The 23,393-nt window shown below is 46.4% G+C and overlaps 1 protein-coding gene across 5 annotated transcripts in view; it reads right to left on the minus strand.

Annotated features, from left to right (window-relative positions):
* Positions 1-5,431: 5,431 nt before the first annotated feature.
* The window catches only part of LOC135915622 (uncharacterized), an 83,053-nt gene continuing 65,091 nt past the window's right edge, over positions 5,432-23,393 (minus strand). For all 5 annotated transcript variants that reach the window (XR_011513076.1, XR_011513075.1, XM_070536674.1 and 2 more), the window contains 3 exons: positions 16,155-16,223; positions 6,659-6,700; positions 5,432-5,713 (listed from right to left, as the gene is read on the minus strand). Coding sequence is in view for 3 of the 5 variants with exons in the window: in XM_070536674.1 (XP_070392775.1) it covers positions 5,463-5,713; positions 6,659-6,700; positions 16,155-16,223 (362 nt within the window). In the remaining 2 variants the exon portion in view is untranslated. The remainder of the gene's footprint in view (positions 5,714-6,658; positions 6,701-16,154; positions 16,224-23,393) is intronic.

Here is a 23,393-nt window from a genome sequence, read left to right on the forward strand (position 1 = left end):
TGGCCGTTGACACTTACAGAATAACGCTTCATTTCCTTCCGAGTGAAAGAAACAAGGCAGCATTTCTCTGAAGACAGCTCTAAGTTCTGTTTTCGCAAGTACAGTGATGTTAAGGTAGCTGCCTTTTGTAGCCGTGCTCGTACCTGCAGTCGTGTTACAGCAGACGCCCAAATGCAGATGTCGTCGGCATAGATTGATACTTGAACTGTGTTGGGCAAGCATCTGACTAGGCCAACGAGCACTAGGTTGAATAGCGTCGGGCTCAACACTCCGCCTTGCGGTACTCCACAGAACGTTTGGTGTTGAGTCGTGGCGCCTTCTTCGGTCATCACGAAGAAATGCCTGTCAGTCAAATAACTGCACAGCCACTGAAAAGTGCGGCCACCGATTCCTGCTTTAATCAGAGCCTTTATAATGGCATAATGTGCTACATTGTCATAGGCGCCTTTTATGTCAAGGAATAATGCCGCAGTGAGTCGTTTCATCCGTTTTTGATGTTGAACATACGCGACCAAATCGATGACATTATCTATGGATGAGCGCCCACGCCGGAAGCCAGCCATAGCATCTGGGTACACGTTGTAACTTTCCAGGTACCATTCCAGGCGCGTCAAAATCATTCGTTCCATTATTTTCCCTATGCAGCTGGCCAGAGCGATGGGGCGGTACGATGACAAGTTTAGCGGTGATTTACCAGGTTTGAGAAGTGGAACCAAGCGGCTGCATTTCCATTCACGTGGAACTAAACCGTTGCGCCAAGACTCGTTGTAAAGGTTTAGCAGCATGAGGCGTGCATTCTGCCCAAGATTGGCGAGCGCCGTATAGGTAACGCCGTCCGGCCCAGGTGACGAAGAGCGCCTGCAAGTCGCTAGTGCCGCTTCAAGCTCCTCCACCGAAAACATTACATCCATGCGGGAGTCCCGTGGCACAGGAGTGGCACATGGTGTAAGGGCGCGTTGAGGCTGCGAGCTGGCAAGTCTTGAGCAAAATTCTTTGGCAACGTCTAATTCGCTGCGACCTTGTTGTAAAGCGAGGGACTTAAAAGGAACACGCTGTTGCGGTGATACACGAAGTCCACGCACAGTTCTCCATATCTGAGATAATCGCTGACGTGGATCCAACGACTCGCAGAAACGTTTCCATCTTTGAGATTGAAGTGCGTCAATGCGGCGTTGAATCTTCTTTTGCATCCGCCTTGCCTCTCTGAGATCATGGATGGATTTGGTTCTCCTGTATCTTCTTTCAGCCCGCCGGCGAACTGCTCGTAGTCGCTGCAGTTCGGCTTCAAATTCTTCGTATTTCGGGAAAGGCTGAAAAGCACGCGTAGTATCTTGCATGGCTTTTTGAATTTCGGTTTCCAGACTTGAATGGTTCCCTCGCTGACATACTTCCTCCATGTGCGACCGAAACGCCGGCCAGTCAATTCTCCGGAGTGTCGTGGAGGGGCATTTAAATAGTCCCTTGATCTTCAGGTACGTCGGAATGTGGTCGCTTCCACGGGATTCGATGTCTGGAAACCATTGCACGTTTCTTTCAAGACGCCGAGAAACCAGGGTCAAGTCTAGGCAGCTGCTGTATGTAAGCCCGCGTAAATATGTTGGGCTACCATCATTCAGGCAGTGAAGGTCGTGCTGTGTGGCAAAGGATGCTAGTCTCCTTCCCCTGGAGTCCATCTTCAAGCTCCCCCAAAGCGGATGGTGAGCATTAAAATCTCCGGTGAGAATCGTAGGCTGGGGTGTCGCTGATAGCACGTCGTGCAGTCGTTTAGAGTCGAATCCGCGTGAAGGAGCAAGGTAAACAGCAACGAGTGTGAACGTAAACTTGTTCGTTTTCACAATTAAACAAACGTACTGGTTGTCGTCGTGCGGCGGGACTGGGTGCAACACGTATGTCAGATCACATCTAATATATACGATTACCTTGCTTACATCACCACAGGTAGAGGACATGAATGCCTCATAGCCAGAAATGCGTATAACATTCTGCACGTTCGGTTCGCAAATCACAAGTATGGGAAATCGGTTTTCGAAAACGTAGTGTCTGAAATCTGAAATTCTCGATTTCAGACCACGGGCATTCCACTGCAGTAAAGATGCTTTCTTGACTTCCTTGTGGAAGGGCAGCGAGGGGCGGGCCATGGTGCTATGTGATGCTTTCAAGTACTGGAGTCAGCGCGTCCAGCACTTGCAGTGCGCTACGAGCAGCCGGAGTGTCCATGTTTGTCAGTAGTAGACGCATGACATTCGTGAGGGATTTGAGCATAGCAATCACCTGGGAATCCTTGTCTCGCACTTGGTCAACTGAAGTGACATTTGACGTTAAGTGGCGAGTCATGTGCTGTGGCTCTGGCGCGTGGCATGTCTTCGGCAGTGCTGGCCACACCTCACTTGATGAAGCAGGAATAGCAGGGCCGCTTTTATCGTTGACATTCGTGCTGTTACTGGAGACAGATGGAACAGGAGGTGGCGTTGCCGGACGAGACTTTTCCCTTGAACCGAAAGAGGATGTCGTAGACTTTCGTTTCCTAGAGTGGTGTCGCCTTATCGCTGCAGAAGCATCTCTGTGTGATGATCGGTCTCTGGCCATTTTCCGCAAGATTTTCTGCTCTTTCTTTAGGCATGGACAGTCTTTTGAGGATGCGACGTGTGGGCCTTGACAATTAGGGCACTTGAGCTCTGTTGCACGGCAGGTGTCCGTGTCGTGTTGTTTGGAACATCGTGGGCATGTCGCTGTATTTCGGCAGACAGCGCTCACATGTCCAATTCTTTGACACCTTCTGCACATAAGTGGTTTGGGTACGAAAGGTCGTACCACATGCCGAAAGTGTCCGACCTTTACATGTGACGGTAGACAGTCACCTTTAAACACGAGCCTTACACAGGTCGACTTGCCGAGGCGCCGAGCTTGTAGTAAGGCAACACCATCAGTGGCAGGTTTGATTAAAATTGGCAGGTCGCTGTCACTAATCGATGTGTCAATATCATAAACGACACCAGCCGTAGTTTCGTTGTCCTGTGGAATGAGGTAGTGGACGTTGATGTTGCCCAGGAGCTTTACTGCCATCAAAGCATTGATTGCGCTTTGGTTATGGACATCAATAGCCAGGACGTTCTTTCGAGTGTTAATTCTGATATCCTTGATTTCTCCTGGGACAAGAGCCTCCAGAGAAACGGAAATCGCTTGTCTATTAAGGCGGTTGAGGTTGTCGGCGGGTATGTCCGGCACAAAAAGAATAGTGTGCGCAGGTGGCCTTCGCTGTGGCATGACGGTAGACTTACTTGATGAAGACCGTCCGCTGATGTTTCTTCTCTTGGCCTTGCGATGTACCACTCTTTCGAAGCCTTCGTCATCTGAGGCGTCATCACTTGAGCAGGAGTACAGCGCAGTGTCCTCGCTGTCAGCTTGACTCGGTGGGCAATTTCTCTTCCTCGGGCCGGTACCTGCCGAAGCAGTCACGTCGCGGCGGCATTCTGCCGACTCCACTTCCATTGCCATGGCAATGGGAACGGCGTCACCCAGTAAAACACGGGAAAAAGCCGAAAATACTGCAGCGCGAAGGAACAGTGGTCGCTACGAGAATCACTTCGTCTTCCTTTTTCAAACTTAACAAAACCCCCCTATTAGAGAGGGTGATGCATTGCAGTTATGTGCACAAATATTTCGCCGCACGGTCCAGGAATGACTACTACCGCAACGCAACCAAGTCACCAGAAGACGGCGACAGCACCATCCGAACTTGCTGCTTCCGCCGTTACCACCCCGTTCTTAGCACGGACACAAGGCGAAGATGCAAATTGTAGCGTTGCGCTTTTCTCGCGGGCTCTTTCTCCAGTACTCCCCTTCGCGCTTATCTCCAGCATGACCCCTTAGGTCATCATAGTCTGCTTTTAACGGCTTGTCGGCCGAAGGGGACCATCTAGTGCTATCTACGCTGGGGATGCGTGGACCTATCGAAAAAACTCACGTGTTGGTTGAAGTAGACGGCGGCAAGAAGACTTCATTTAAATTTGCTGTGCCTAATTCCAGTGGGTGGGAGTGAATGGCGGGAGTGGCTGTTCTAATCATTGAAGGCTCCACAGAGTAAAATTCTCGGCAGAGCCTGCCTGAAGTTTGAATAAGACATGCAGTGCTGACCGAAGTCGAAGCAGTTATCAATACCAGGTCTTTCCGAAAAAGAGGGATCCTGCCCTTTCATGGCAGCCAACCTACTGCATGGACGTTGGCACACTAGTGTACAACACAATACAGTTGAAGTCATAGGCAACTCAAGATGAGCAGATGAGACTCGTCGAAACGCCTAGCGAGTGTTTGTAATTGGCAACTTCGAGAAGTGACGAGGAAAGAAATAGCTTTTGGAACTGCAATCTCCTTGGAGCCGCGGGACCCGCAACAATGGTAAAGGTAAGCGATGCCGTGGTCGTACATTGTGGGGCCTTACCCCTACAACCATATATAAGGTTATGGAGGCTTTCTGAAGTCCACATGATCAAGTCCGCTCCTTCAAAGTGAAGCAGCGAGCTGCTTTACTTATATGCAGACCAATTTAGAAACACTAGCCGCTTGAACTGTGTGACAAAATGCGAGTCGCGGCAGGCAATTATGGTTTAATCGCGAGATTGTGCCTGTCAAAGAAGAAGAGACAAAAGCGTGCGCGCGATCAGAAGGAAAAAAGATGAGAACTCTTAACCACCAGCAGGGCACTCGAAGGAAAACTCAGTGGACTGAAAACCATGTTGCTTGGCATACCTGCCGGTCTGCGGCTGATATGACATATAACTGGTATGACATCCACAACGTCTACAGAAAAGTGTTGGGAACGTACAGAATTACACTTGTTTCTGAAGCGTTACAATTTGCATAGTTACGTTATCCGCGCACTGAATAGCAGCCCTGAAGTTTCAAAAGCCAAAGAGGCACGAAGATCGCACAACAAAGCCGTGATTACAGTACACATTTTAGCGAAAGTTCTTTTTTAATCAGAAAATCGAAAATACTGCTTCTCATACACACGGCATTCATCTATTTCAGAGGGACTCAAACTCTGTGGAACGAAACTCGGCTTAGCACCACATATGAAAGAAAAGAAAGCTGCGGATTTCAGCTATTCTTTCAGTTCATTTATTTCGGAAAGAGACGCCCTCCGATAGATTAAAGCGATGGTACTTACGAATACCTTCCTATTTATGGAAGCAGAATACTTTCTCAGCTGTGGTACAGTCAGCGTTGACGCAAACCGCACGCCAAAAATGGGCAGTACGCCAATGTGTAACAATCCAGAGACGCTAATGGCGTGATAAATAATCCACATAGAATTGAAACGAGCTCGATAGGAATAGATTCCTGCCTTTAGACAACAGGGGTGCCTCCTTATCTGTGTGATATTGCTTGGAAAATTCGACGTTTAAGCAGAGAACAGTCACACCATAAGGGCGAAGTTTGATAACGAGGCCTTTATTGCGAAGTCAGGGGCAAGTGAACAACGACATTTCATACTTGCACTTTCCGGTGGCCCACTTTTCTAGACACTTCGTAATTTGGGTCATATAGCAGCTTGCAGGTGGGCAAGTACAAAATAATTTGTCCACCTCTTGAGTGCAGCCCATTTCTGCTCCATATTGGTGTATCATCACAAGAAGTTTGCAGATGCATTTACCACACCATACTTGTATTACTGCACTTTCCTTGTACCTTGGGTGACCGGAGATGCCAGTTCCTAAAGAAGATAAAAAGCAGTTATTTTGCAGGCTGAATGAAGTATCCATTTCTGAAGTACGTGCCAGGCCAGTACACTGGCCGGGAATTGTATGTCGGCTACTTATGACTGTTGAATACAACTGCGAATGAATTTTCGCGCACAGCTCAAATTTTTAGCAACCGACATGGTATTAGCCGGTATAAGGCGAGAATAGCTCGTTTAAAAAAAACCAATATTTTACAGCAGAAGCTAACACCCTGTTAGCTTCTGCTGTAAAATATTATATGCCCATGGCTGCATCCCGAAGCCAAAGATGTTCTCGCAGTGCACCTGCTGGACGCAAGACGATGTACATCATCCACTTCCTCCGGCTTTCTACTGTTCTTCATTGACGCCAAAAAGATATGCACGTTTCAAGCCCATTGTAACTGACAAACTTTAGTGAACAGCCATATATTATTAGTTCGGCAACATAGTCAAACTAACATAACCATAAAATTTCCCCAGCTCCACGTCTAAAAGTATCCTTACTAAATATCTACGCATCTGCTTTAATAACAAGCGCTAGTTGCTAACACGCCCCGCTGCAGCTGTTAATGTGTAAGGACGTTACGAAATCCAAAATTTATTTACAGTCAGCGATATGAAACAATGCAACCAACGATCACAATATATTTTTCTTGCAGATTAAGCGTAGTGTTCTACATTTTAGAGTCTACTTTCGACTTGAAATGATTTTATAACATTAGGTGACCAAAAAAATCGCAAAAAAGAGTGCAATTAGTGCGCTTCTTAAATGTAAAAGAAGAAAATGGGCCGCAAATGCACTGAGGGCAAACGGACCGCCGCTACGAAGCACTGGAAGCTCTACAATAACCTGATATGAAGAATCACGTCTTTACCATTTAAGTGTTATACGTGGATGAATGCTGCCGTCAAAACAGGGCAGTAGGCGATACATACCGTTGTATCCAGTGTCTTGGACTGTTTCTTCGGGGCTGGGAGCTAAATATAGATAAAAAATATATATTTTACACGTGCTGCGTGTGAAAAAGGAAACATTTTGTGGCTTAAAGAAAGTTAGACAATCACTAGAAAGGGAAAGGTAAATGTATAGCGGAAGCAGGTTAGTATCACACAATATAATGGCGTTCAGAAGACCCAACCTGTTCAGAGACAAAGATATATAGGCACGGTTACCTTAAAGGGAGTGTTAGTTACAGAAGCTTTGGTATCGGTGTCACCGAGCTTATTTCTTACGTAGCACAGAAAAGGCAAGGCACTTTATTGCGGGAGCATGTACATAGAAGAATGGATATTTGAAGCGAATTTTCCTTATTGCCATTCAAAGAATATTTGGTACAACACTGGCCGATTGCTAGAAGACTAAATCTAAGGCGTGATGATCCTACTCTCTATAAATGAAAGGGAAAACGTTGAGAGCAGTTATCGACATAGGAACGTGCTGCTGAGCAACGCTAGTGCACGAAGAAACTACACGACGTGTATGGGTCTTTACACATGAGTGAGGCGCCGCCATCTTCACTCACACACCCTTAAAATACACATTGAGATAAATTTTATGCACGTCATTTCCACATCAATCTCCGTAGTTCCCCACAATTCGTCGAATCTACCTAGCACTCTTTCTTTTTGGCGCCTGATGCGCGCTGGACCAGATTCACAGTTTATTTGACAACCTTACCTTGTTCTAAACATCCTTCCAGAATGCGTTAGACAAAAAATACATACATGGCATATTTGCGTGCCCTGCTCGGCCAAAAGCAACAAGTGATCCCTACCATACAGAAAGACAACAGCACATGAGGTATAAACAAAACATTTGATGAAATTCGGACATTTCACATACCTGCGGCACATCAGCCACTGTACACAGAATTTACGGGCCCCCCAGAGGACAACATCGATGCCGACTTCACTGTGGCAGAACTAAGCATAGCATTGTTTCGAAACAATGGGGCGACGGTGCCGGGCCCTGAGGCATCACATATACTCTTCCGCGTAATGGGCCCGACGGAGATAAAGAACCGCTTCTCTTCCACATAAACGAGCACTGGAACACATGCGCCCTCCCAGACCAATACAGAACATCACACATTACCATGATCCCAAAACCAGCGAAAAAAGCTACGCTTTGCAACCTCACACCAACATCCTCAACATCATATACGGGCAAAACAATGCAACGATTTGCACTGAACAGACTAGAAGAACATTTGGATAACACAAAACATTTTCCGCACCAGCTCATAGGCTAAGGCCCAAGCAATGAAACGTTCCTTTCCTTCGAGCGCTTCCTAACATTACGTGAGGCCTCCTTACAGCGAAGGACCGATGGAGGAAGCAAGCATACTCTGAAAGCTCCCTTCACCCGTCCTCACGTAAGGAGCGGTTGCCGCCATGCCTGGGTTCGAGATTATCTCTTAAAAGCTTTAGGCGAACACCAGAACACTATTCAATAAAAAATGTTGTATCGTCGCGCAATCTTTAAGTTGATGAGTTAATATAGAGAAGCGTGGAGGCTTTCTTCTAGTTTTGTTTACTAAACCTAAAGAAGTAGCGCATTACAGTGCGAAACTTGATGTGCTCCAGCAACGCTGGCACACCGTCGTCGTGCAACGCCTAGCAACGCCTAGCGATGTTTTCATGCCACACGCGTGACTAAAACGAATATGCCTGGCAAGACGTACCGTGCTCGCGCTTCTCCGCAGGTAGGCGACAGTGCGCATGCGCAAGCGAATGCCACGTGGTTAAGCAGTGAGGTGAAGCACTCGTTCAGGGCCAGGAGTGGCATAAGGACGCATGAAGGTAGCTTTGGAGCTACCTTATGGTGAGGAAGCACCAAGGAAGCCTTCACCGAGGGCGCCTCAGTAAGGAACCTTTCAGAGTGACATAAGGTAGCCTCACCGCAATGAAGGCTTCCTTACTGAGGTAAGGAAGATTTCATTGTCTGGCCCTAAGGCAAGAACATTTCCACACAGGACTTATTTCTCATACCACAGACCACGCTTCTGCAGCCAAAGACAGCAATGACCCAAGCCCTTCTCGCAATAGATATAAAAAAGGCATTTGATAATGTTACACACTATCACATACTGAATTTGGTTCACGACAGTGAATGCGGCGTCATCATGTACAAATACGCAGTTTCATCAAAGGTAGGACATCACGCTTCAAGGCAGCCCAGTATCCTTCCTTCCCTATCAATAATTTCCGTGGAACACCTCATGGATCGATTGTATCTCCCACCCTTCTTAATCTTTGCATGAGAGCGCTATAAAGGGAACAATGCACAATCTCTAACATTCACTACACTTTCTACGTCGACGACATTAGCCTATGGTGTGAAACCGTATCTCCAGGGGACATAGAAATGACCATCCAAGGAAGGAGTCGACACCATAGTGGACCAATTACACAAAGCCGGACTCCGATCTTCAGCAGAAGAGTAGGAGCTTCTTCTCGCGAATGGAACACAATACCAAAACAAAACAAACACCCTGATACAACTCACCCTATTAGGCAAACACACGTCGAAGGTTACATCGTGCCGAATACTCGGCTTTATCGTAAATCACAACAAGAATGCTAATTTTAACGTTATACAATATCAAAAAGACTGCCGAAATCTCACCCACCTAATGCGAAGGATCACTAACAAAAAACACGGAGTGGAACAAGAACAAGCAACACAGCTCGTGACAGCGCTCGTGTGTAGGCGTCTGTACACCGTCCCATTCTAACACTGACACAAAAACAAACTCGAAAACTTTAATCTTCACGCAACATCGTTCACAAGGCCGCCCTGCGTCTACCGATATACACCTTAAGTCATCGCCTTCAACACACGTGCTACTTTCACACTTTCACCGAACTAACACAACACCGAGACAGACAAGTAGGGCGCTTGTCTTGTACGGAGCAAGGATGCGACATCATGAAACGAGCAGGGTGCGCCCCTATCCAGTGGACACGAGTTAGTCAAAGCCCTCCGCTACCACGCAACATTGCATTTCCAAACCTACTAAAATATATGAAGCCACACCTACATGACTGTCGACGTCAAGCGCAAGCAAAACGTCACCAAATAGACAGGAAATGCATCACGATATACACGGACGCCACACGCTCTGACATGGCGTCATACGCGTATGCAATATATACACCTGGAAAGACAGCACCGATCATCCAAACAGGTGGGCCATTTTCCAACCCTACCAACATAGTAACTCTGGAAACAAGCGATAATATATGCCATACAAGAAGCCCCTCTATTCACTAAGTACTAGTCCATTGACACCAACCTTTATACCAAGTCCGGCTAAGCCACTCGCGACATACACCACGGACTGTTGGAAACACACCTACATGACATCCTAATAGAATCCTGTAACCGCAAACCGAACATTACCCTGCGTTCAGTGCCTCGGTATGCTGGGATCGAGGGAAATATGTTGGTTCATGAACGTGCCAGCGAAATTAACCTCCGCACGCTCTCGATTCCCTGGCCAAATCCAAAGACAGCGGAAGACGCTGATACGTACAAAGAGCAATTAGCTGAGCACTACAATAGCATCAAGGAAAAGCGCACTATTTTGCTTCAACGTCATCCTTCACTCAACAAGGAACAAGCACATGTCATTCGCAAAGTTCAAACGAACGCTCTTCTCGCGCCACTAATGATTTACAACTTCAAGTGGCGTAGCACAGCTCACAGCTCCTACAGTCCGGAAATAAGGGCAGAGACAGAACAAATTCTGTACTTATGTAACCCTGCCAATACCTCTCATTATTTTCCTTACCATTTCCCTCCTTCCTGGAGTGCTTGGCTTCACTCGGACTCGGCGGATCAACTACGGGCCTTAGCGGAGAAGCGCTCTACATTAGTGGGCGTTAATGTTGGCCTTAAATAAAATTTTTTTCTCCTCCTCCAACTTCTCGAATACCCTCAGTCGGCCTCCTTAACCTTGTAATACACGCGCACCGTGCGGCACAATAGAAATTGGATAAACTTATTCGCTTCTATTTCTGACCTGGAACAGCACAGTATAAAGTAAGCGAACTGCTTTTTAGCATCAAACTGAATTGTTGTAGTAAGTAAAAAGCTAATCTTTGTTTCATCGAACAATTCACAACTGAAGCTTCCCTCCACCCAAAAGCGCCTCTACATTTTTATTTCAGTTTCCAACGCGTAAATCAGCCCCGTGAGGCATCAGCCTTAGCGTTGAATGCTTGATACGGCGAACGGTACATAGGTACCGCGTTGTTTATTCCTTTAAATACTTTTAACATTGCATTTCCACCATGTTGTTTATTTTTTTAAATGAAGTTTGTGGACGTTGAAATTCCAGGAATGATGGCGTCAAGTGTCAAAAGGAATAGAATAAGTTACTTTATTGCGTTTCTGCAACAGTTTCCGTTACGTTTCTCCGGTGCATGTTTCGTGGCGTCTTCATAAAGAAGGTAATTACATGGAACCAGAACCTCGCAAATGTTCCACAAGTATAGTGCGAAAGTATGATACAAGAGATGCCGTGATTAGAATATTATTGACTCCATATTTATTGATCTGGCATAGTACGACTTAAAACCCACCGGCTTTCACTAGTTACAAATTGCGCTTCGTGCACGAAATTGTATTTGTGTGTTTTCTCACTTCTTGCAACACTTCTAGCATCCACACAATGGTTCTTCACAGTAAAAATTGCGCAGCGCCGAAGTAGGTTCCCGCTGACCTATGCCGCAGAGATCCCAACCAGTTTATCCATGAACGGCGTCCCAGTTGAAATGTCTACAGCTTAGACATTTCGAAAACACCCACCTGACTAATGTAAACACTGAAACTTTTCGTGTCTGCTGCGGAAGCTTGAATTCTGAGGCTAAACCTGCTCACCTAGAACAGACCACCCAGCAAACAGCATTGTAATGCGCATGCGGGCAACCGTAAAGCGTTACGGTCGTATTTAAATATATTTGATTGAGTACGCGTACGTTGTAGCTTATCTTTTCACTCTTCCTCAGGTATGCAATGTTACGGTACGTTATTTGGCGACCTGCCAATGTGTAGTGCTTCAGTGGCGCTTATGACTAGTGTCCTCAAGTATGGCAGTGTCCTCGGGTCCTGATTCGGTGAGAATTTTCATCAGCCAGTCTCCTGCCGTCGTTTACCGCCAGCAAGTTAGCTATTAGTTAGCATCGAAAAGGCACTGGAAATGCGGAACCGGCAATTATCCGCCACAAAAACTCAACAAACCACGTTGAAATACAATAACTGGTGCGAGAGGAGCTTCGGTGCTTTCCTTAAGGGCGAAGCTTATGAAGGTCCTCAGGGGGTTGCTGCAGAGCAGGTCCCACGGTTTCAGGGTAAGCTCCCGGTTCTCGAAACACGCCCTCGCGACATCTTCCAAGGATTAGTACACGTGGCACAGCTTTCCCTCAGATGTCCAATTCTTCAAAGCAGAGATCCTTTCGAAACCTTCGAGCTAGATTTCCGGATCTTCCGACGAAGCTATACAGAAGGTAAGTGGCTTTCTCGGTTGTTGAAACACAATGGGGACGCTAGTACTGCCATTGTCGTTGTTGATTTCGTAACGATCTTCGAGGTCCTCTCAGGCAAACGTGCGTTCTCCGGGGGCAGTCCTTGCAGCCTGCGGATAGCTGGCTGGCCCTTGGTGACGGTGGTGTTTTCATCGTGGCTGGGGCTTGGATCGTGACATTACGGGGACGTTCGGTACATGAACGCACTAGCACCTCCACCAGCCTCCACCAGGTGTCATATAGTAGTGGCGGTGACTATATACAGCGGTGAAACTGTGAATGACGAAACTAATTTTCATTGAGTGAACTTGTGCCTACCAAAGAAAGTTACACAAATACAGCAATACCGGCGAACTCGGTCGGCGATAGTAGAAAATCTCATCAGCGGGTCAAGCACGTCAGCTTTTATGCATGAGCCATTGAGCATTCTAGAGCAATCGCAGGTGCCTGCGTGTCTTCCAGAAAGTTCTACACCGTTCACATCGCACATACATGCAGCCAGATTAAACAAGCTTCGGCGACAACAGACAGCGGATAAAACCATCGATAACATTCCAGCAACATCTGATACAAGCAGGCGCTTCCTGCGCTGAGCTTTAACATTTGTTAGACGGTTAAGAGCGCTCACCCACAAAAGGTAAAGAAATTCACGTGTCAATATAAATGACCGCTTTTGAAAATTACTCCTTGCCGTTTTGTGTGCTCTCTCAAAATAATGCCACCATCTTCTTTCAGGTGTTAATGTGAAAAAAAAAATGTTTCAAGTATAGGAAGCGTGCAACAAGAGCAGTCTCAGTAGCAGACAGCGGGCCATGCGTGGCAGGCCCCTTACAGCAGTACCATTCGTGGTCATGACGCATAGACGCAGCCACATACACCGGCTGCCGCACCTACCTATCTAGCCATCGCATCCACGGCTATGGCTAGCATCCCACCTGCTCTTAATATAAGAGGCCCTAGCCCACGATCGCCGGCCGTTCCAGAAGACCTGCTAGGATTCCGCTGTTTCTTCTGCCCTCGAGTGCACCAGGGAGCACGGTTTCATATTCTACTAATATAAAATTTCCTGATACTGATTCGCTTTCTTTGATATGCGAGCTCCTCCGATTGGCACTCATCTGCGAGCGTAGTGTTGTAATCTGATATACATACCACTAAGTCATTGTTCGCCATCGAAGTGTGTGGACTAAACGTTAAACTAACGGCTATACAGTGATAAAGCAGATTTTTCGATTGTTTTTGCTGTTTGGTCCAGGATTCCCTTCAACAACGAGGTAATTCTAACGAAATTACGTAATTTTCTTTTAAAAGACTGCATTGGCAAAGTTACTAGAGGAAATAGCTTTGAAAAGTAAGTACGACTTTACACTGTACAGCTCTCCCCAATGAGAAACATATGTTTAGGAGAGGAAACAAGCAAAATGCAGCTCTCTGCTGCGTGTGGCATGTTTTATACACCTTAAGCTTTAAAAGTAATCGGCGAACGCTCAAGGCGCATAGAAGTTATTGATTCGTGGTGTAACAATAGGTGTATGAATAAATGATGGTACCAGTAAATCAGGAGCGCTATAACGTAACACTATTCCAAATTTTTCTATTCCAATTCTGCAATCAGCCTTCCGGGATTGGTGAACACCTTTTGGACCACACCCCCATTTCACCTGCTTGTCACACGACGTCATGAAAACCGCGATAGCTCCCCATCTGATATGACGAGTCCACAATTATTATGCATCATTTGACCGAACAAATAAAATGTAGTTATTTCTGATTCGACACTTTTCGCCATTAGCCCTCGCCTATTGGTCTAAAGTTTTCGGGTTGCACCCACTTCACCTGCCTGTCAAGCGACCTCACAAAACCGCAGAAACTCACAACGTCAAAGTGACGTGTACGCGTTAAAGTTGCGTTAATATGCCGAACAAAACTGAATTTTCTTCTGAATAGCCGCAGGCTGCCCCATTCCGAAAGGAATAAAAAGATGGCTGCCGCCGATCGCTGCGGCACTGGCTACTCACCCCTGCCGGAGACCGTGGGATTCCTAGCGTGTAATAGAACTTTTTCCGTGGGCGTGTAGCATTTTCGATCACTTTCGGAACGTTTACGACCACGTTCTGGCAATTCTTCTTTGCTGAGGATCCGTTTTAGTGTCATTTTTAAGCTTCCGTTGGATGCCGCCATGATTTTCGACCAGCCACCACCAGCTACGTATGGTAAAGCCGACCAATCCCAGACGCCGGCACCACCCTCTTCATCCGGTTATCGATATTCAGTGCAGTGGCTCGGCCACATTGAATCCCTCTCCACTTGAGCGTGCTCCTCGCCTTTTGTCAGCCAATTAGATGACACAAGGCGCTCAGTGTAGGCAATGTTATTCGTTTTTTTTTTTCAGGAAACAAAAGTGACCTCCTATGAACAAAGAGAGCGTTTGATTGGTCTATTCAGATAACTCTGAGGGTGACCGCCTGATGCTTGCGTCGGCGGTTACGCAAATTTGACGTCAGAAGATTGGAATAAAGACATGTTGGAATAGTTTTACGTTATAGGGCCCCAGATGCCTCATTGTTGGTTTTATTCAAAAACTGGATTCTCAACAAAATAAATTGAGGGCAATCGAAAAATTTTAGCTTCTGTTGTCGAATTGAAGGCCACGAAAGAATTTTCAGGGAATAATTGATTATTTAATCCAAAGGCAGAAAAATGTTTGCCCACTAAGGCGCCTTCTTTTACATAGGGAAGGAACTGAAGAAAAACGAAATTCCTTCTTAGCTATCGAATGACAGGCACGTAAAAATATCATCCGCATCTGTACAAATTAACTGATATATGTGAAAAAAATGCAGCGCGCCTTAAACTTCAAGGTAGACGTTATTGAAATCAAGTTCTGCGGTTTCAGGTACGGTAACTTCTTCGTAACAGATAACAAGAACAAGAAACAACGCCTAAGTGGGCAACATTATGTGCCGTTTAATAATCAAACTATTCTACATTGGTTGCAGCCGATACGCTGAAGCTTACACTTCGATTAGAATGCAGCAAATAGTGTAAAGCATCGATTTGATATGCTTGTAGATGCACTTTTTGCGGTAGTTGTTCTGCTAGACCGCATATATTCACGTTAATTAGTTTCCGAAGCTTGGGTAATACTTAGAGCGCCGTTGATTCAGAATAAAACAGTGGTCAAAGAGACGTTGGAGCAAACTGGCATTCGCATCTATGGTTTCCACGATCTAGCTCCAATAATTGCAATGCCCTCCCATTACGGAAGAAGTTATATTCTAAAATAGTTCACATTTTATTGTCCAATCATTCGCCAACTGAAGCGCAGAAGTATGTTATTGATATTTTATGTTAACGCACTTTTTGTATTTGAACCTTTTAGGTTCTTCCTGTTAAGTTTAGGGAGCATTCATCTTTTGAAAGGTGGAGGAATGGATTTGCAAACCACATTTAACGGCTACTGCCAGTTGATCTGCCGGCTGCCGCTGGCCTTTCATTTCTTGCTCGCTTACTTGGCACGATAAATAAAAATAGGCATTCCTCAAAGATACCTTCGCGAAAAAAGAATTGCAAAGACTAGCGCAAGCACCGACAGAATGTGTCCGTAATTCAGCTCATTTGAACATACTCCTCTTCAAAAGCAGCTTCTTCGGAGTTTTATGCGTGCCAGTACTTCCAAATAATCCGAGTGCGGTACTATTTCCCACAACATTTAGCAAATTTGCTAAACCAAGTGTTTAGTGCAGGTAAAAGTAATATAGTCATGAATTAGAGAAATAAATAACTGTACGGCAGGAATGTACACTACACAAAGGTTTTATCCACACGTGATGACTACTATCATCGAGCATTCTGCAAGAGGTGATTTATTATCAGTTATAACTCACAAATTTTTACTTACCCAAATCCAAGAAGACATCAATTTTATGGTCTATGTGCGGGTCAATCTTTTGTTGTTTGGCCGCTCCACCTAGTGAAACATCAACGAAAAGAGTACACATGGGATGATAAGTTATATATATATATATATATATATATATATATATATATATTGCTTGCAGAATACCTAAGAATGTCGTGTTTAAACATTCAAGTTATTCGTCGGACAGAACGAAGCAAATCATGTAACTGAACCCAGCTCAACACACTCTATCGATTGCAAATTGCATTGCTCATATCTGTAAATTTAATGAATGATAGGTTAATGGGTTGTGTCAGAATCACCGTGTGACTTTTATTAGTTAAGCTTTATAGAATTTCAACATATGACATACAGAAGGTGTAATATGACACGATATTGTGACATGCTATAAACCCATGATATACGCAAAATATTACCAGGTTGTATACCTATCCGTAGTTGCATTCCAATTAAAAAAAACCCGACAATAGAGAATGCTTCATTATTTCTCGGCTTCAAGTCAATATCGACAGAAGCACCATAAAACGAAATATATATATATATATAGGGGGATTGATCAGAATTCTTTAATTACCTAAAGCTTCACTCTACTTTGGCACACAAGTAATGCCTGTTTATTCAAGCAACCCAGTTAAAGAATGTGATACAATACTGCCATGAGCTTCCTGCTAAGATTGCAAGCGTCGTCTTTGGAGTGATGCGTGGTACCATGCAGTGTGTAGCAAGTGATGTGGCGTGCTGCGGGTGGAAGGGCCAGGTTGTGAAGGCCAGCCGAGAATATTTGCACCCTAATGAGGGCGCTGCATCGCCACGCAGTCAGTTTTGGCGGTCTGATTGTCTTCTGCCTTTTGGAGTGGCGGCCAAATTGTTCAAGGGACGGCAACATGGAAACTTTCGCTCTGCGACACAAATTCACGTTTCCCACTGCTGGCTCTCACCTTAAAGGGAAGCTGAAACACTTTTCGAAAAAAATGAGTTCTCTGCGGCATTCTACAGTTTTGAGTCCCCTGAACACGAATATCTCGTTCAAAAAGGGCGGAAACAAGCGCAAGCGGCTGTTTTTTCATGAAAACGCGCACCAGCGCCTCAGGGTATCGCGCGAACGCCGCTGTTGCCCGTGATTGGCCGCGGAGCCGCTGTGACGTCAGTGGCGGCAGTCGCCGGTCGGCGCCGCCGTTTGAGAGCGTAGCACGCTGTTCTGTTCTGGCTGCATAGCTGAGTTGTAAGCATTATAGAACGTTCTCGCTGTCTCGGACAGCTTGTATTTTCGCCGCACATGTTCGAACCGACAGCCGATACGGAAAACGATGGCGGCAATGGCGGCAACGACGATGTTGAGTGTGCCAAAAGCGAGAGCGATGTGTACACCTTCTCGCGCGCTGGAAATCTTAGCTGTTACGTATGCTTTTTTTTTTTCATGTAGCTGCACGTTCCAATGACGGGAGAAAAAATGCGCTAAAGTGTCACTGGGAACTTGCTGCTGGAAGAATGCCGAAGCACTAACTTCTCATTAGATTGTAAACACGGGTACAATTCCGCGATGTCAAGCACCTTGCCGCTGCTTGTCTGAAGTCCCGTGGTTTTCTGAGCGTTGATACACGATCGCGAACATAAGTGCCGCGTTTCAAAGCGCGCACATGCAGCGCTGCGAGGTACAGTCATGGAAGTTGCTTATCATACACATCCAGATCGAGATGGTCAGGGGTATTATATGTGCAATATTCAGAATATGGTTCGAGGACTTTGCGATTGTGGCTCGATCAAGAATCGGTATGCGCGCTCCATGCTAGTGTTGACATAAAGATATTAGGCAGTTTTAGCACCGCCGTGTGGTAAACATGATAACTGCAACCGTACGTCGAATGTCACTAGGCAAGCCTATACTCCAATTTATACCTCAGGTGCAACGCTGTGGAAGCTACGCACGAAGTCCGGTTACCAAAATTTATTACTGCGCGCGTTTCCGTCTATGGTTCGCAGCGTGCCAGCGGCATTTGCTCGCGCGAGCATGCACGTGAAGCTGCCGCGACGGGCTGCAAGTAAAGAATGCCGAAAAGAAAATTGATTTAAAAGAACGTGTTAGCAGCCGTATAAGTACACGGATTGTTTCTATGGGTAAATTCTTTTTTTTTCATTCAGAACTGAGCTTATATATGAAAAGATTTCTCAAAAATCGGGTCAAGAAACACCGAAATTTTTCTAAGTGCGAACGCAGCCACTGCAAGAAGTATCTCAAGCCTCCACAGCGTTGCACCTGATGTATGAAACGGAGTATAGCAACGCTAGCAACAACGCGTTTCCGCATTTGTCGTAAGGCTATCCGGCTATCGCGGAAATGGTCCGAGCACAGCGCAGTTGATTTCGTCGGCACGAACTTATCTCTCCTCACCGCACTGCGCTGCAACCTTCTTGTGCTTCGGGAACCTGTGAAACACCACATCGTCTCGCCCGCGTGTGTTCGCGCAGCCGATTGCTGCACAGAACGAGGGCATGTTGGGCGCCCTTGGCTGTAGGCACTCACGCAGCACAGAAGGAAAGAACAGTTTACGAAAATCGCAAAACAAACGTGAGCGGCGGCGGCGGCAAATCTCTGGTAGCGTCGTTCAGTAAAGCGCAGGACTGAAAGAGGCATGCCAGCGCATGCCAGCATGCCGGTCCGGCAGCTCGGTCCCCGCCAGTGACGTCACTCTCGCCGGTTCTCTCCTCTGGTAACCTCCTCACCCGGCGCTCCGGGAAGCGATGGGGGCGTGTCCGCGGGGGTGATTTAGAAAGCGATTTCCGCCCCTTATATTAACAAAACGAAGAAACAAATTTCGGGTCCGTAAATTATTAGGTCTGTTCTTCCCTATCCCAGCAATTCATGGAAATTGAAAACCGCTTCAGCTTCCCTTTAACCCTTACTTTGTTATGGCGATAGGTCACGATTCGCGAGTTAGCTCTATTCATGTAGCTTACTGGCCGAACTTCAAGCGCAGCTTTGCTCCGAATAGGACCAGAAGATTGCATGCATGCTACAGTCGGATATGAAAGCAAAACCTCCTTCGTGTCTTTAGAAACAACCTCCTGTCAGAGCCCTGAGATGCAGCGTCATCATCATCACGAGATGGCGGCAGAGTTTTTTCCCTTGGAAGTGGCAGAAGGTTCCGTTTGTGTTTGACTACGATCACTTTTGAAGATAATATCACTTTGGCGAGATTTCGTTGGACTCGGCACCCGATGCGTCTTCCTATACGGGCACAAGTGTTTCTGGCGCTCTGCCAAGCTCGCTATCTGTGATGAGTTCAAAGAACACTCTTCGCCGCCTACTTCGACAAGTAACTTAAAAGCTAATCTAAGTGATAGTCGTATCTCTAAAAGTGATCGCTCAAGAATACCCCCTTGTGTGCTTAGTATCTGAGGCCACTGAATCGCAAGTGGCGACGATAACGCACTACTTTCTGTATGAAAGCTATATTTGAAAAATCTTCCAATCTGCAAAAGGTAATTTTACCACTTGTTTTGTCTTCGTCTTGGATGGTCTTGCATGATCGTGCAGTCTTGCATGGTGTAATTTTCTGACGCCTCAAAATCGCTGCTAGCGCTCAGCCTCGCCTACGCTGCAGGCTAAACAAATTCTCCCTAAACGAGCTCCTTGGCATGTGATCTGTGAAAAGTTTTTTTGCTCGTGTTTCTTTTTATCTTTAATATTGTGGTCATTCCGGCACTCATTGGTGTTTTAGGAATATCGGAAGGCGATTCAACCTCTAGTTGTTTTCGATAAACATTACGTCGTCCCCGCAATCTGGGGTTGAGATCCTAGGGGTGACTCAGAAGGATTTGGGTGCGAGCTAGTTGGTACGGATCATTCGTATTTAAAACAGCGCCAAAAACACGGACAACGGAGGACACAGGGCAAGCGCTGACTGCAAACTAAACCTTTAGTTAAGCGTGCGCAAAAATATACAATTCACAACGGGCATAAGGAGAGTAAAATAAGAAAGGCAAGGCGAGTCATCGTCGCTCAACTCCTGCTGCGCATGTGTCAAAACGTTAAGCGATCCAAGTGTAACCATACACATAGTGGACACAGGCCAAAGTGATGGCCTTCTAAGGAACTGAAGCAAAGGTTCTGAAGGTTCTGAAGCAAAAAGCTATGGAAGGGAAACTAACACAGGTGGCTCTTAACTTACACATTGAAAATGCCTCAAACATTTCTCTGGCCACCTGATTGCTGTACCTTTTCAACGCACGTGTGTCGTCCAGGATTGGTGAACAGTCACACTTTGCACAATGAACAGCCAGATTAGTGCCAGTCTTATTCTTGACACAATGCGCATGCTCACGCAAACGATCATTGGTACAACGTCCTGTTTGCCCTATGTCAGTGCAGCCGCAAGAGATGGGAATGGAATACTCTACATTGGTACTGCAATCTACAGGCTTGGCGACATGTTGCTTATTGCACAGTCCAGGTGTTCTCCGGCTTTTGTTGACTTTTGTGCACGATTTTCCGAACTTGTTAGGCGCAGTAAACACCACCTTTACACCTGCCCGGCCTGCGGCTTTCTTGATTCGATGGTACAAAACATGTATATACGGGATCGCAACAGTCATGGTTGAGTCATGAACCGCTTCGCTCTGTTTCTTGGGGGAACGGACATCTTGCAAAGAAACTTCCGTCAAGGGTGAGAGCAGTTGTGCAGGATAGCCTCTTGCTTTAAGCCGCTGGACTTGATTGGAGAAGCTGCAGGACATCGAGTGGGGGCAAGGGCGAACAACCGCATTTCTAAGGACCTCTAGGGCGATGGAGTGCTTCACTACTTTTGAATGATTGGATGTGTATGGGAGAAGGTGTTTTTTGGAACGCGGGGCATTGATCCAACAGGTATGCCCCTCCTGGACGCGTATGCATGGTCAACGAAGCGGGTTTGACCGTTTCCAGGCTATTCTCTTGTGAACGTCAAACCTCGATAGATGCTCCTGAATTTGTTAAACACTTGGTCGAACAGGTTTGTGGCTTCATTAGCGTGGGCAGAAAGGATCACGAGAAAATCCTCAACGTACCAAAATACCTTCCGAGGAATAGTTGTGCTGAGTTGCTCCTGGAGGAGACTACCATAGTGCGCCAACAATAAATCATTCATTATGTGCGCAATGCAATGGCCTATGCATATACCATTCTTTTGCACATATAACTCTTCATTATGCAGGACGACCCTAGATCTTAGATAAACTTGCAGCAGGTCCTGGAAATTGGCTACATTGGTGTCAACTGCGTTCTGGAACCGGACATCACCTATCATTTCGATGCCTTGTTGCAGAACGGTGAAGAGATTGTCTTGATGTAGGGAATAATATACGTCCCTGAGGTCTACCGAGAATGCCTGTGCTCTTTTGATGCTTGACTCCTTTAGGACCTGGTCCACCTATGTGGAGTTGTGCACTAAAACGGGTCATTTATCGCAAGCTGCCTGAGACCTTCCAGTAGGTAGGACCTGAGGCATTTCTGCCATGTGCCCATTTCCGAAACAATGACACTGAAGGGGTGGCCCATCTTGTGGGTTTTAACAATGAGTAAGGCGGCTAGACTCAAATCCTTGGAGCGTGTCATCGCATTAGACGACTTTTGTAGACCGGCTTCCTCACACCTGCCTACGGCCAACTTCTTGGTCTCGGAAGGGTTGAATCCATCGGCAACTTTGAAATGTTCCTTGAGTGCGGATTCTGCGGAAAGGTGAAATTGCCGGGAGTGGCATACAACAAAGCCGCCTTCTTTATCTGACACTGGCAACTTGAAGTCACTACTCCGCAGCGAGTCGACGATGCTTGATACCTTAGGTTGACAGGGACCGGAGGTTCCCAATGAAAGTGCTTCAACACACTCAAGAACCACTCTGTCGCAGTCGGAGGAAGCAGCTCTACTCGCAGTTGCTCTAACAAGGGACAACGCCTCGATTTTGTCAACCTTAGGCGGAACGCACAACTTATGTCCCTACCTCAAAATTTTCTCGACTAGGTGCAGAATAGCTACTTCTCCCAGTTTGGCAACTGGATGGCCTGGCGGAGGCCTAGGAGGCTTACCAGTGACTCTTGGAGGAATGACATGTCAAAGAACTTCTGTGAGAAGAGACACCACCTTCAACTGTCGGCGGAAGAAGTGAACGAGCCTGTTCGGGGACGAATTCCTTGAACACCACTGTAGAAATAGGTCCTTCAAGAGCCGAATCTGCCTCCAGGCCTTTGACCTCAAGAGGCGGCACAACCTGAGCGCTTGGTTCTCAGCAGGAAGGACAGGTCTTACCAATAAGGCTACTTGCGGACGCACGAATGAGCGTTTGATGCCGAACGTAAAAAGGCGGGCGTTGTGACTATTCACCACTCCTGGACGACACACGTGTGTCGAAAAGGTACAGCAATGAGATGTCAAAATAAATCTTGGAGGCAGTTTTAATGTGTCAGTTAGGAGCCACCTGTGTTAGTTCCCCTCCCATAGCCCTTAGTGATAAAGAGCGTAAGTTCCTTAGAAGTTAATCAGTTTGGCCTGTGTCCGCTATGTGTATGGTTACTTTTGTATTGTTTAATGATATTGATGCATGCGCAGCACGAGTTAACCGATGATGACTCGCCTGCTCTTTCTTTTTTTACTTTCTTTATGCTCTTGGCGAATTGTATATTTGCGCAGGCTTCAATAAAGGTGGTGTTGGCAGTTAGTGCTCGTCCTGTGTCCTTCCTTGTGCGTGTTTTTTGGCGCTGTTTGGAGCAGTGCGCGAATGGCTTCAGTAAAAGTGCAGAGGAGAAAAAGCGCTGTTTCTTCTTTGTACGTTTGCTACAGCCGTTCATGCGCTATGCAAGGAAACGCTATGAACTATTACGAACTCATCCAAGTATCCACTCTTGGCAGTGAGAGCGCCGTGCATTAACTATATAATTTATTCTGAGGCAAGCAGCATCACCAATGAAAGCTTTTGCACGTTCGACCAGAAGCAGCGACACGAGCGGCCTACCACCACAACACCAACCGTTAGGGAAGGTACCCCGTACATCCCGATACCACTTTTGGACGAATATCAGCTCCGGAAAACCCTTTTACGGGTCGTTGCAACTGCAGTGACGAAACCCCGACTACACCTAACGCTCTGGCGCACGGCAGGAATCCTCAGGCCTTCGCGCTTTGAATAGAATATGCCGTTGTAGCAGAAGACATAGCTTCGCGCCACACTAAAAAAAAAGAAAAAAACC

The sequence above is a fragment of the Dermacentor albipictus genome, chromosome 3 (assembly GCF_038994185.2).
Source record: "Dermacentor albipictus isolate Rhodes 1998 colony chromosome 3, USDA_Dalb.pri_finalv2, whole genome shotgun sequence".
Taxonomy (NCBI): Eukaryota; Metazoa; Arthropoda; class Arachnida; order Ixodida; family Ixodidae; genus Dermacentor; species Dermacentor albipictus.